The following is a 13,624-nucleotide window of genomic DNA, read 5'->3' as shown; positions in this document are numbered from 1 at the left end:
ACAAGAATCTGGCAATTACCCAAACACCAAGAAGATCCCATGCTACTGATGCAATTAATAGCAGTGGCTATTCCCTAAGTAAACTTGATTAATAGCAGTTAATGGACTTCTCTTCCAAGAACTTATCCAAACCTTTTTTGAACCCAGCTACACTAACTGCACTAACCATATCCTCTGGCAACAAATTCCAGAGCTTTATTGTGCATTGAGTGAAAAAGAATTTTCTCCGATTAGTCTTAAATGTGCTACTTGTTTACTTCATGGAATGCCCCCTAGTCCTTCTATTATTCGAAAGTGTAAATAACAGATTCACATCTACTCGTTCAAGACCTCTCATGATCTTAAAGACCTCCATCATATCCCCCCTCAACCGTCTCTTCTCTAAGCTGAACAGCCCTAACCTCTTCAGCCATTTCTCACAGGGGAGCTGTTCCATCCCCCTTTATCATTTTGGTTGCCCTTCTCTGTACCTTCTACATTGCAACTAAATCTTTTTTGAGATGCGGCGACCAGAATTGTACACAGAATTCAAGGTGCGGTCTCACCATGGAGCGATATAGAGACATTATGACATTTTCCGTTTTATTAACGGAATTGTTCAGGAAAGATTCAAATTAAAAAGGACATTAGATGTGTATCAGCCTCTTGTTTCAATCTGATCTAGCCATGCTTACATTTTAAAAAGTAGCTACCAAGATATGATTTAGAATGGGCAGCTAATTCTTAGTAAAGGATGCTATTACACTGAGTAAAGTGCAATTCATTATCACATAACACTACACGAATGACAAACATTTTATAAGTGATTTGGCATCGCTCTCCCAACTGGATTTTCATTTAATTTCCATTCCAATCAAATGATAGCTGGTTTTTACTGGAATAACATTCTTCTGTTGCAATCCATCTGCAACCACAAAGGTAAACTTAAAGAACACAGCACACAAAAATAAAATAAGAGCTCCCAAAAATCTCTTTCTCTGTTTATTTTACTTGGCTGCACTGTTAAAAACAATGCCTTCTAGACACCTTGTACATATATTTTTTGCTCCCAATTTGCTGCCAATACATTCATATTTTAAAACATATTTAATTTAGATCTTAATTATATAAAGAGAAAATGCAGAAACTGCTATAACAAGCACATTTAACAGTGATTTCCCTAACTCAGCCAACATGATCATAACAATGCTGCCAATGCCTGCTTGTAAATTTTCATAATTAAAAAATGAACCGTAATCCATAAAACTTTTGTGAGGATAAGAAATACACTTTTTTGAAATTCTGTTACGAGCTATATTTTTACAACTATTGATACTAAGTTGATAGTTAATCAAATACTGACCTAAAAATAATAGATTCAGGTTCAAGGAGTTTACTAATACAATAAGTTCACATTGTATTTAGTATTAAAAGGTTAATGCACTGCAAACATGACACATTAAACTATATATTACATCAGAAAGCCTTCATATGCACGCCTCCATTACTTTTTAAACATTTTTATAGTGAAATTTGGCAGTGCTGATGCATGGAATATTGAAAAATGAAATATTAATTGCCAGAAAAATGCAACAAGCACTTTCTTAAAATTTAACGTTTAACATTACTAAAACCAATTCAAACTTTTTTGGTCAGAATGTCTCAGAGGGGGTTTTGTTTACTGAAAAAATGTAAACTGGTCTATTAAAATTGCCTGTTCTGGTGTATTAAATATATTTATGATTGGTGTGAACGGTTTGATTCAACCTCCCTCAGATCTGTCGCTCCCCCCTTCAACTCAATATCCATTAGTGGCCGAAAATAATTTTGGGAAGCATGTTTCACATATACATTGGGCAAACTCCATAATCAATAAAATTATATTAAATCACTAAAAATTACGCTGCTAGAACAGATTTGTAAAGAAGTTCTAGAAAGAAATTTAAAAAGAGTTAGAACTAGGAAAGTGCAGTTCCTCAACAGCATTTTTCTATTCTGATATTGTATTTAATCCAAATGCTTAGCTTAAATAACAAGTGACCACTATATTAGCTAACAATGAATTAAGTGAATTTATGCTTTAATTTAGAAGAGTTTTCAGCAAACAGTGCTGCATTTATATCTTGAACTTTTTATTTTCTGAACAGAGTTTTCCTATCAGAAAGTCGGGAAACCCAGGCTCATATTTATAAACCTGTTTTTTTTCCTATTTCCTAAAGAAGAAAACCATTTGCAGAATATGGACCCTTCTAATAGTTCAGTTTGAATTCAAGTTATACAATTTCTTTTGGTTCTTAATCTTCATCGTAAGATCAAGACACAAAACCTCATTCAATAAAGATTTTTTTTCCTAGATGTAGAATGAGAAAACATCCTATTTTAATAAAGCCCAGTTTTATGTTCAGTTATTTTTTTTTAATTCCCTATTTTTTGTAGGAGATACAGGATTCTGAATCTCAGAATGCTTTGGGTTAAATGCCGAAGAAAAAACAGGAACACACACAAAAAAAATTCTCTCTTAACTTGGAACTATTTGGTCTGCCCTCATTTTGCAGAACCCTGTTTTAATTTTTTGTTTATGATTATGAGATTATCCTGAAGACTTGCAAACCATATTTAAATCCTGAATAGCAATATACACAATAGTCTGTTTTTAGACTGTGCATTCTAATAGAATCATTTGTGTGTAAATATGGATTCCTCTGTCCACCCCAAGCCTTTGTAGCATAGTTACCACAAATTTAGTGATCTATCTAAACCCTTTTAATTTATGGCTATAGACCTTCACACATATACTCATGAAAACAAAGGAAAATGTCCCTTACATCACAATAGTCTACAATTCAAAATAACAAATCTATGTTTTGCAACTAAAAATGCAAAAATCTTATTTCAAGTCATACACCCGGTATTTCTAACCTCAAGCCAAAAACCCCCAAGCTATTTAGACCACCCGCAACATGGATCATAGCTACAGTTCTGCCTAACTTTACAAAAGGTGTATTTAAAAGTCTGAGTGCTCACTGATGTATCAGTTTGATTTTTATTTTACATACTCTTTAGAGGCACATAAAACTGATATCATGCTGTCACAAGGCAAGCATTATTAAAAAAAAGTCTAGTTTTGGTCCATTTTCGCCAAAACTAGTTTGTTGAATTTCAATCCATGAACATCTTCCAGTGACTGGTAGACAGCACATCATGCAACTAGCAGTAAATTAATATGCTGAATGAAATGTGTCTGTATTAATTACCACCACATGTAATAGATCTCATCAACAGCGCTCGTTTGAGCTTCTGGAAAGAGGTTCAGAATGACTGTGTATTCCAGTACTGAAATGGTAATGCCTTGGGAATGATTCAATTCAAGAAGGAAGCAGGGCTTATTTTGGTACAAAATAATGCATTTTTCCTCACTGAACATCACTAATTGTGTTATCCTGCAAGTTAATGTTCTAACTCCGCTAATAATCTAACTTGTGCAGGGAATGAGTGATGTTCAATAAAAAATAGCATAAAAAAACCACAGTAGGGCCTCATTTATCAAGCATATGCAGTGCAAAAATTGTTACAGATGGCACTTTGCACCAGCATGGAGTTCTACATTTATACAATGCCATTTGTATTGATCCTGTTGGCACAATTAAACCTGCCATTATTTTGGAAATGGAATTGTGCAGTGGACTAAAATTTATATTAATTAAAGGATGTGTTGACATAATTCACTACACAAAAGCACCAATCAACCAAGAACATTGCTTACAATTTGGATGAACCTCCAGGTCATGGACTGTGACCAAGATATCTTTATACAAAATGTAGTTATGATTAGGGCCATATCAGTGGAGTCTTTTGCTTTAGATCTGTCCAGCAGAATGTTTAGTTTCTGTGATACAGTAGGATTCTATTGTGTGTCTAAGCACAATCTCAAACCTCCCATGCTTAAAAAAAACATGGCACAAATGCAGGAGGTCAGACTGCAACAAGGTGCATGACATGCATTACTTGAAGGAATAAATTCTATCTGCAATATATTTAAACTCCATGGCAAAAACTATCCTGTGCCACTTAGCAGTGAACAATTTTGCATCTATAATAGTACATAAAACTTAATGTTTAACCAGTTTAAGTTTTCTCTATAGTAATTAAATACATCTAACATTGGATAATCCAGTCATAAACGGGCCAAAGTGATGCTGTCAAGAGCTGTCCTGGTGCAGAAAGTTTGCAGTTTCAGGAAAAATAAATGAATTCCAATTAAAATTTTAACAATTACAAATTTCTTCTAATGCATAAAATTACAGTATAACTGTGTTTATATGTTAGCACCATGATGATGATGATCCCTATACCAGTGTTGCCAGTTTCTTGTAGATTGTATGGCCATTTTGAGGCATTCCAGATTTAGCTTCTGCACCAAAACCACACTGAATATGCAGAGTAGTTGAATTTGCCAATTACATCATAAAACTTAGGATGACTTCTTCCAGAGGTTGCTGTTGGGAGTACTTTTCTATCAGCTAAATCCAAGTCCAAGTCCTTTTGGTCTCTGTATTGCTCTTATTGGTTCAGACATTCCTTTGCCATCTGGTCCTAGGCCTGTACCAGGGGTCCAGCCCATACTTTGAAGCATTCTGTTTCCAATGTTGCTTTCTGGGATTGGCTGAGCATTTTCACATATGAATCCTAAGATTAAGAAACATAACAGTTATCAGCAGAATCCAATGGGAGAGCATAGGATAATGTCAAAGTAAAAAAAATCAAAACCCTACTGCCTAATTCAACAAATAGACTGTGCCTGTACATATTGACCTCATAGCTGCTTTGTCAGTTTAGCGCGGTAATCTTAACCCCCTCCCACAATATAGTTTTAACACAAAATATTTTTGTTTTATGCTGATCGGTTATGTTTACTGATTTTCACATGTTTACGGCACCCTAACCATGGTCACCATATAACAAATTATATATATTAGTACAATACATCCCTTTTCTGAACAGCTTACAATCTAATAAGGCACCAGCTGCTAATGTAACAATGGTTTATTCAAAATGTTACAAGTGACAGAAGGACTAGTACGCTAACCATCGTATCACACTCTCTCAAAAAGTATACTTGGTACAACCCATACCTTCAACAGATGATCAGGATTTTACTAGTATGTTATTATATGCCTGGAACAGATTTCCTGAGTTGGAGCGACATGATCCCTCACTGACCCTATTCAAATGCAGTTTAAAAACTCACCTTTTGAAGATGATCTTAAATCTTAAACACTTCTCTACAATAAATGCACTTTCCATAGACTCTTGTTTGTCATGTATGCTTCAGAAATGATTAATAGTAGTAGTAGAAATTAACAGGGTCATTTATTATTTTACATTAGGGCCTTAATACTAACGATGAAAAGGTAAGGAGAGGAGCTGATTTGTACAATGTACTTTCTACCTACCTTGATTGCAGCTAGGTTGGTAGAGAGCACATTGCACAAATCAACTCCTCTTTTACTTTTCATTACTCTAAATGACAGAAAATGTTCACCGATGTCAACTTTGCTGTTCGTACTTCTGTGTATGTAAAACTGCCCCCCAAAACCTACCCCACCCCCCAAATCTCACCCTGAGTTAACAGTGCCTCCTCTTACATTGGTATAAATAGTAGAATAACCTATTGCCTAACTAAGCCCCCCCCCCCCGCCTTTTCTTAATCATGGGTGCTATTTCTGCTATATTTATAGTATTTTGATGAATCTAGGGCTACGTATGCTATAATGGGAATGAGGAAGCCCTTTAGTAACTAGTGTGACGGGGTGCAGGCCTGGACAAATGGGATACTATCATCCTTTATATGCCCATCCATTTTCCATGCAGCATAACTTCTCTGCTACATATTGAAAAGCATTTCCTTTAGTGATTTATGATCCATTGATTTTTCAGGGTATATCAATGTTTTATCCTATTTCAGTTTGATCAGTGAGTTTTCATACAAGACAAAACAAACGGCTTAAAATTGCATTTCCATGTATTCCAATATATGGAATACTGGAAAGAATTATATGAAAAGTGTATGTATTTGGGGGCAAAATATCTCTCCAAACAAGGGGCAGGAATCACCAAATTTGGTTTATTGAAAGAAAATGGAATATATTAGGCGAGTTTAAAAACCAGAAACATTAGGACACTATCTGCCTCATTCAATAAAGCTTTTCTCCCATTCTGTGCCTATGGGAAAATTCCTTGATGAATCAGGCCCTATATTTGGAGAATAAACCTTCCCAAAAAATCCCCACTGCTCTCTACTAGAGTAGGGTATAGGTTGCACAATGTCAGTGATTGCTCCATCCCAAATGCCACCCTTCCAGCAGCTTGGCCCAGAGAAAGATAAGCAGAGACACAGAGGGGAAAAATAAAGCAGCTATAGCCACACATAAAACCGTATATTGCAATATTTTTGTCATATCACTGAAATTTGTGTTTATTCTAAAATAAACTGGAGGCACATATTTAATGCAGAAGCATTGATAATGAATAGAAACCATAGAAATTACATGATATAATTGGAATCTATATCCACCCCCATGCAATCTCCCAGAAGCATTCAAATGTTTATTTAGAGAAAGGCCTTTACAATGTACTTTGAAAATTAAATGAAAAAAAAACCCCCAAAAAAACTCAGCACAAGTGGACATTTGAATATTAAAAGATTAGTTCAGGTGTCTCAATCATTCATGTGGTATCTTATTGTATCCTGCATTCTCCGCCCCGCCCCCCCCCCCCCAAAAAAAAAAAAAAAAAAAAAGTTGTTGATATTGTGCTTGCCTTATGTATGCACCACATTGTCACAGTCAAGTATGATGTACCACCTGAAAGAAACCCAGATCTGGACTAAGATCCAGAGTGCTCCCCCTGTTCCTGCACAGATTATTGCAGTAAGTGGAAATCAATTCTGTAGTAGGAGATTTGTCAAATACTTCTCATACTAGTATTTTAAGTTGTTCAGGGGTCTATGCACTAAGGGGCCACTATACCAGGAGTGTGGTAAGCTTAGTACACAATTTTTCTACACATTTTTCAGAGTGCACATACACAATGCATCTCATTGCCTTAGTACATCAGTAATTAATATTTTTTTAATAACGTGCACTAAGTAATGTGCACTTAGGGGTCATTTTAATAAGGATTTACACGCATAAAACTGGACTTTACAGGCATAAATGCACTTTACACATGTAAGTGGTTTTTGAAAATTGCTAAAATATATGCTACTGAATTGATAATAGGTTTTATGCACAAAGTGGGCTTTTAAAAATTGTTATGATATATGCTACTTTTATGCATGTAAATCCTTTTGAAAATTACTTTCTACTTTTTTTTGTTAAGATTTTATTAATGTATTAGAGAAAATGCAACTATAGGGCAACAATGCCCCTCAGTACACAGCATAATAAAAACATCTTTGAATTATCATGATACATAAAAAGAAATATACACCCCTCTTCCCCTCCCCTTCCACCCTCCTCCCGTTTGTCAAGGGTTAAAGAAAAAATCCAAACCAGGAATAGTGATAGCACTATCATTAGGCAATAGGTAAATGTTTACTAAAATGCTCTGCTCGAGTCTTTCCCAAAGCCCAATAGAATATTCTTGTAAAGAAACATCAGTCCGCAATATTGGATAAAAAGGAATATACCCAAAAGAGAAAGCCCGAACTCCTTCAGGAATGATACTTAATGCAGGGCATCCAAACTGCATTAAAGGAGAAACCAATTATTTTATCACACTGCCACCATATGTGAATGAATGTCCCCTGTTCTCCACATTGCCACCAATAATTTTGTGAATATTTTGGATAGATCCTATGGAGTCTGTTGGGGGTGAGATACCACCGATACATCATTTTATAGCATTGTTCCTGTAGCTGCACTGATATAGAACAAAGCCTTGCCCATACCCTTGGTCCCAGAGTTCGACCCAAATCCTTCTCCCAGCCAGCCACATGGGAAGGGGGGAGGGGGGGTAGATGCCTTGATTGATAAGGTTATACATTTTAGAAATAGCTCCCTTTACTGAGTCGTGTGCAAGAAACAGTTTTCAAATAAAGATCTACCTTTGCATAACACCTGGGTTCTTTTCAGGGAGTCCACAAAATGCTTTATCTGTGCGTAAGCCAAGAAATTGATGGGCCCAATATCATAGGATTGTTCCATCTCCTCCCTCATTAAGACCCTACCTAACTTGCAGGCCGATACAGTAAGGGCGCGTTAGAAAGAGTGCGGCAGTGCCGGGCGCACCCTCGTTTGCCGCACGCACAGTTCTGATCACATACCGCTCGATACTCTATTTAAATTGCTTGCAAAGGCAAGCCGCGTCCAAAGCGCGTCCATGAAGCGCAATCCATTTTACTGTATAGGCGCTTTATACAGCGCCTATACAGTATCCTGGGTGCGTTGGTACCTGTCATTTCAAATGTCATTTGAAATGACAGGTACCAGGAAGTGGATCCCAACTTTAACCAAAAGAAAACCTAAAAACTTAAAATCCCCTCCTCCCGAAGCGACTCGACAAAGTATTGTGAACAAGTGTAACCAAAGTCAACTTACTTTTTCTTTCTTTCAGCCCTTTCAGCCCTCTCTGCCCTCCTCCGGAGGCACGCCGCGGCTCCCCTGCCTCCCAGGGGCAGCCGGCGGCGAAAGCGGCTTCCAGTGGCCCCCGCCGAAGACGCACGCCCGTAGTGCACGGGCGCTCAAGCCACCGAAACGCATGACGTCATGGCGTACGTTCATATGCTTCACTGGCTTGTGCACCCAAATTGACGGGCGCTCAAGCCAGCGAAAGCACATGAACGCGCGTGCGTGATGTACGCCGTGACGTCACGCACGCCCGTTCATGCCCTTTTGCTGACTTGCGGGTTACCCGTTGATTTAAAGAAGCGGTAAGGATGGGTTAAAAGGGATAGTGAATCGCGGGTTGGACTAACGCGGCCAAATTGTGAGTAGAAAGCGGGTTAGAAGCAGGGGAACCGTGGCCACACTTTACTGTAACGGCCTGTTGATTATGTGTCCAATTGTGAAGACCCCCACTTTCTTCCAAGAAGCAAACAGAGGTGAACTATGCCCAGAAAAATGTAGGTTAGAAAATGGTGCGGATTGATAAAAATAAGAATATTTGCCCACTAGTTGAGTTTTTAGTGGTGGACGTCTCCTCCAAATAAAATCAAATATTTTCTTCTGCCAACTTTTGAGAATAGCAGTAGAAATAAAAATTGGGGGAATGAAAAAAAAAAAAAAAAAAGAATCTAGGGAATATGAACATCTTAGTAATCATTATTCTCCCTAACCAGGAATAGGGACCTTGCCTATGGATTTCACTAAAGGTATATAATTTAACGTAAATAAGTCCTCAATCTTAGATCCTATGGGGGAGATTTTCAAGGATTTATGCATGTAGGGGGGTTACACGCCTGACCTATTTTCAAAAGGCCCGGTGGCGCGCGTAAAGCCCCGAGACACGTGTAAGTCCTCGGGCTTGAAAAAAGTGGCAGGGAGGGATGGTCTGGGTCGGGGTCAGGATCCCGGCACAGCGGCCATATTTGCCGCTGTGCTTGGGATCGCGTGCCGCCCAAGGGCTGAAGTAAATTGTGAAATAAAAGAAAGAAAGAAGAAAAAGTAGGGGGGAACGGGCGGAGGAGGTAGGGGAAGGAAGGTGGGGTAGGGAACGGGGGAAGGCTGCACGCGCATGTTATAAAATTGGGTGTACATTTGTGTGCGCCGGGTTGCACACACAGATGTACGCCCGCGTGTATGTTTTAAAATCTGCCCCTATATGTATCTCTAGATATTTTAGAGAAGTCTTTGCCCAATGAAATGGAAAACATTTCTTAATCGCAGTCACCTCATCAGCTACTAAACTGATATTAAGAAGCTCTGACTTTTGGAAGCTGACCTTAAATCCAGAGACTTGGCTAAAGGCTTTTAGTTCATCTTCTACTGCCATCAATGAGGTCCTTGGGTTTGTTAGAGTGAATAAAATGTCATCCACAAAGAGTGACAATTTGAAATGATTAGTTCCCAGCTTCACACCCATAATTAGGGGTGTATTCCTGATTCTAAATGCAAAGGGTTCTAAGAAGAGGGCGAAAAGAAGGGGGGACAATGGGCATCCCTGCCTTGTCCCTTTACCAATCTAAAGCTCCTTCCCGTATTCTCCATTGACCTTAACTTTTGCCTGCGGTGAATCATATAAAGTTTGTATCCATTGCTGGAAGAAAAGGCAAAATCCCATCCGCTCCAAGGTCCTGAATAGGAATGGCCAATGTACAAGATCAAATGCCTTTTCAGCATCGATGGAAACCCTTGCTATAGTTACACAATGTTAGGTTTCATATTAGGAACTACCACCCAGGAAAAAGATCTAAGCATCACAGTGGATAATACTTTAAAATCCTCAGCTCAGTGTGCTGCAGCAGTCAAAAAACCAGAATGTTAGGAATTATTAGGAAGGGAATGGTTAATAAAACGGAAAGTGTCATAATGCCTCTATCGCTCCATGGTGAGATCTCAACTTGAATACTGTGTACAATTCTGGTCACTGCATCTCAAAAAAGAGATAGTTGCGATGGAGAAGGTACAGAGAAGGGCAACCAAATGATAAAGGGGATGGAACAGCTCCCCTATGAGGAAAGGCTGAAGAGGTTAGGGCTGTTCAGCTTGGAGAAGAGACGGCTGAGGGGGGACATTATAGAGGTGTTTAAAATCATGAGAGGTCTAGAATGGGTAAATGTGAATCGGTTATTTACTCTTATGGATAATAGAAAGACTAGGGGGCATTCCATGAAGTTAGCATGTGGCACATTTAAAACTAATAGGAGAAAGTTCTTTTTCACTCAATGCACAATTAAGCTCTGGAATTTGTTGCCAGAGGATGTGGTTAGTGTAGCTGTGTTTAAAAAAGGATTGGATAAGTTCTTGGAGGAGAAGTACATTAACTGCTATTAATCAAGTTTACTTAGGGAATAGCCACTGCTATTCCTAGCAGCAGTAGCATGGAATAGACTTTAGTTTTTGGGTAATTGCCAGGTTCTCATGGCCTGGTTTGGCCTCTGTTGGAAACAGGATGCTGGGCTTGATGGACCCTTGGTCTGACCCAGTATGGCATGTTCTTAGGTTCTTAAGTCTTTGCTCCAGTTTTCAAAAGGTAAGGATGCATGTACTTCCACTTTGAAAATTCTACCCACATACATTTGCACTTGCTTTTCTGAAGCTACTTTTTCTTTCATGGAATATAGTGCATGTAGATTTGAAAATAAAATGTATGTCCATTATTATCCTTCCCCAACCTAAACACGGCCCCAGTAATTCCAGCTTCTAATATAACTAAATGTCTGCACATTGTGGAACTCCCAAGTGTATTTTTAGCCTGGTTAAGGGTGGGCAGTTTTCAGACAGCCCTTTTACCTTGGTAAATGGCTTTTGACAATTGCTTTTTATCCAGCTTGAAGTGCTTTTTCTGTTATAGTTTTGACATTGACTATACTGGGACACAAGCTTAGAAGTACAACATTTGAGAAGGTCATCAGAAATCCATGCCTCAAGGAAAAAATGGCTTGATTGTGACTCTCATTATTCGGCTTTCTTATAGATTTTGAGCAGCAATCTCCATTTTGTTTAAATACAATTCATATATATCATTTATCATTTTGGTCGCCCTTCTCTGTACCTTCTCCATCGCACTATATCTTTTTTGAGATGCGGAGAACAGAATTGTACACAGTATTCAAGGTGCGGTATCACCATGGAATGATACAGAGGAATTATGACATTTTACATTTTATTCACCATTCCCTTTCTAATAATTCCCAACATTTTTTTTTTTTTGACTGCCACAGCACACTGAACCGATGATTTCAATGTGTTATCCACTATGACGCCTAGATCTCTTTCTTGGGTAGTAGCTCCTAATATGGAACCTAACATTGTGTAACTATAGCATGGGTTATTTCTCCCTATATGCATTGCCTTGCACTTATCCACATTTAATTTCATCTGCCATTTGGATGCCCAATTTTCCAGTCTCAGAAGGTCTTCCTGCAATTTATCACAATCTACTTGTGATTTAACTACTCTGAACAATTTTGTATCATCTGCAAATTTGATTACCTCACTTGTCGTATTTCTTTCCAGATCATTTATAAATATATTGAAAAGTACAGGTCCCAATACAGATCTCTGAGGCACTCCACTGCCCACTCCCTTCCACTGAGAAAATTGTCCATTTAATCCTACTCTCTGTTTCCTGTCTTTTAACCAGTTTGTAATCCACGAAAGGACATCACCACCTATCCAATGACTTTTTACTTTTCCTAGAAGCCTCTCATGAGGAACTTTGTCAAACACCTTCTGAAAATACAAATATACTACATCTATCGGTTCACCTTTATCTACATGTTTAGTAACTTCTTCAAAAAAGTGAAGCAGATTTGTGAGGCAAGACTTGCCTTGGGTAAAGCCATGGCCATGGGAATAAAGTACCTGCAGATTTTGCAGCAATGTAGAAGATTGAAAATTGCCACTAAAAATTGCAACTGAGAATGATCATTATTCTGATATCTGGAATACACATGACATGATAAAAGAAGTACAAACACCAGAGACTATATAGTAATATGCGGAAGAGGAAGGACATTTAATTATGGACACGAAGAAAAATGAAAGGAGACTAGGTGAGCCAGTTGATAGAGTGTATTTTCAGAAGGCATTTGATAAAGTCTCTCATAACAGACTCCTCGAAATTGGGAGGTCACAGAATTGGAGGCAGTGTCCAACAGTGGATTGGTAACTAGATAAAATACATGAAACAGAAGACAGGACTAAATGGTTGATTTTCCAAATGGAGAAAAATCATTAATGGAATGCCCCAGGGGCCTGTACTGGGACCTGTGCTATTAAGCATATTTATAAATGATTTGGAAAAGGGAAAAGCAAGTAAAGTGATCAACATTGCAGATGGCAGAACATTGTTTTGACGACAAATAGGGAGCAGAATTAAGATTTTTTATCATTGATATTGTGCCCACACCCGTCCGTGGTGGAAATTTTTCAGAGATCTTAATTCGGCGCGAACAAAAATGGATCTTTAGACTTGACAGTCGCATCCCTCGTGGCCTCAATTCAGAGATAGAATGGCGGTTCTTCTTATAACATTACACATATCTGTTTTGGTTTCTTAGCTCTCTGTAGATCCGTGTTTACAGTTTTTTAAGGTTGGTTTCATTCATTCACCTTGATCCTTGGATATCGTGTGTCTATTGGATAGTGTCAACATCACAAGCTTTGCTACTGGTCAGAAATTTTGGCGCCAATTTTTATGCTCTTTAAATGTTTGGTTTTACCGGCACTGCCCGCTCTCCTTGCCGATCAGAATATTTACAAGCACACACTGTTAAAGGTATGTGGAATATGTAGATTTGACAAGTTCACGAACAAGTATTAAGTTGTTTATAAGCTATGTTTTGGTACAAACGATAATTGGTGGGTTGAGTGAAATAGGTTTGTAGTTTCGGTAAGCGGGCTAAGTTTGAAATGTTATCCTTTGCTGCCTCACATTTAAGTTTGATACGCTATCTCCTGCCGTCTTACTTAGCCTTGAT

General features: G+C 38.2%; 1 protein-coding gene across 2 annotated transcripts in view; it reads right to left on the bottom strand.

Moving 5' to 3' along the window:
* Positions 1-968: 968 nt before the first annotated feature.
* Positions 969-13,624, bottom strand: part of GPATCH2 (G-patch domain containing 2) — a 424,518-nt gene continuing 411,862 nt past the window's right edge. For both annotated transcript variants that reach the window (XM_029593187.1, XM_029593188.1), the window contains one exon: positions 969-4,665. In XM_029593187.1, the coding sequence (XP_029449047.1) occupies positions 4,496-4,665 (170 nt within the window). In that variant the 3' untranslated portion in view covers positions 969-4,495. The remainder of the gene's footprint in view (positions 4,666-13,624) is intronic.

This window comes from Rhinatrema bivittatum, chromosome 3 (assembly GCF_901001135.1).
Source record: "Rhinatrema bivittatum chromosome 3, aRhiBiv1.1, whole genome shotgun sequence".
In the NCBI taxonomy this organism is placed as follows: domain Eukaryota; kingdom Metazoa; phylum Chordata; class Amphibia; order Gymnophiona; family Rhinatrematidae; genus Rhinatrema; species Rhinatrema bivittatum.
This window is presented reverse-complemented; position numbering and strand designations above follow the sequence as displayed.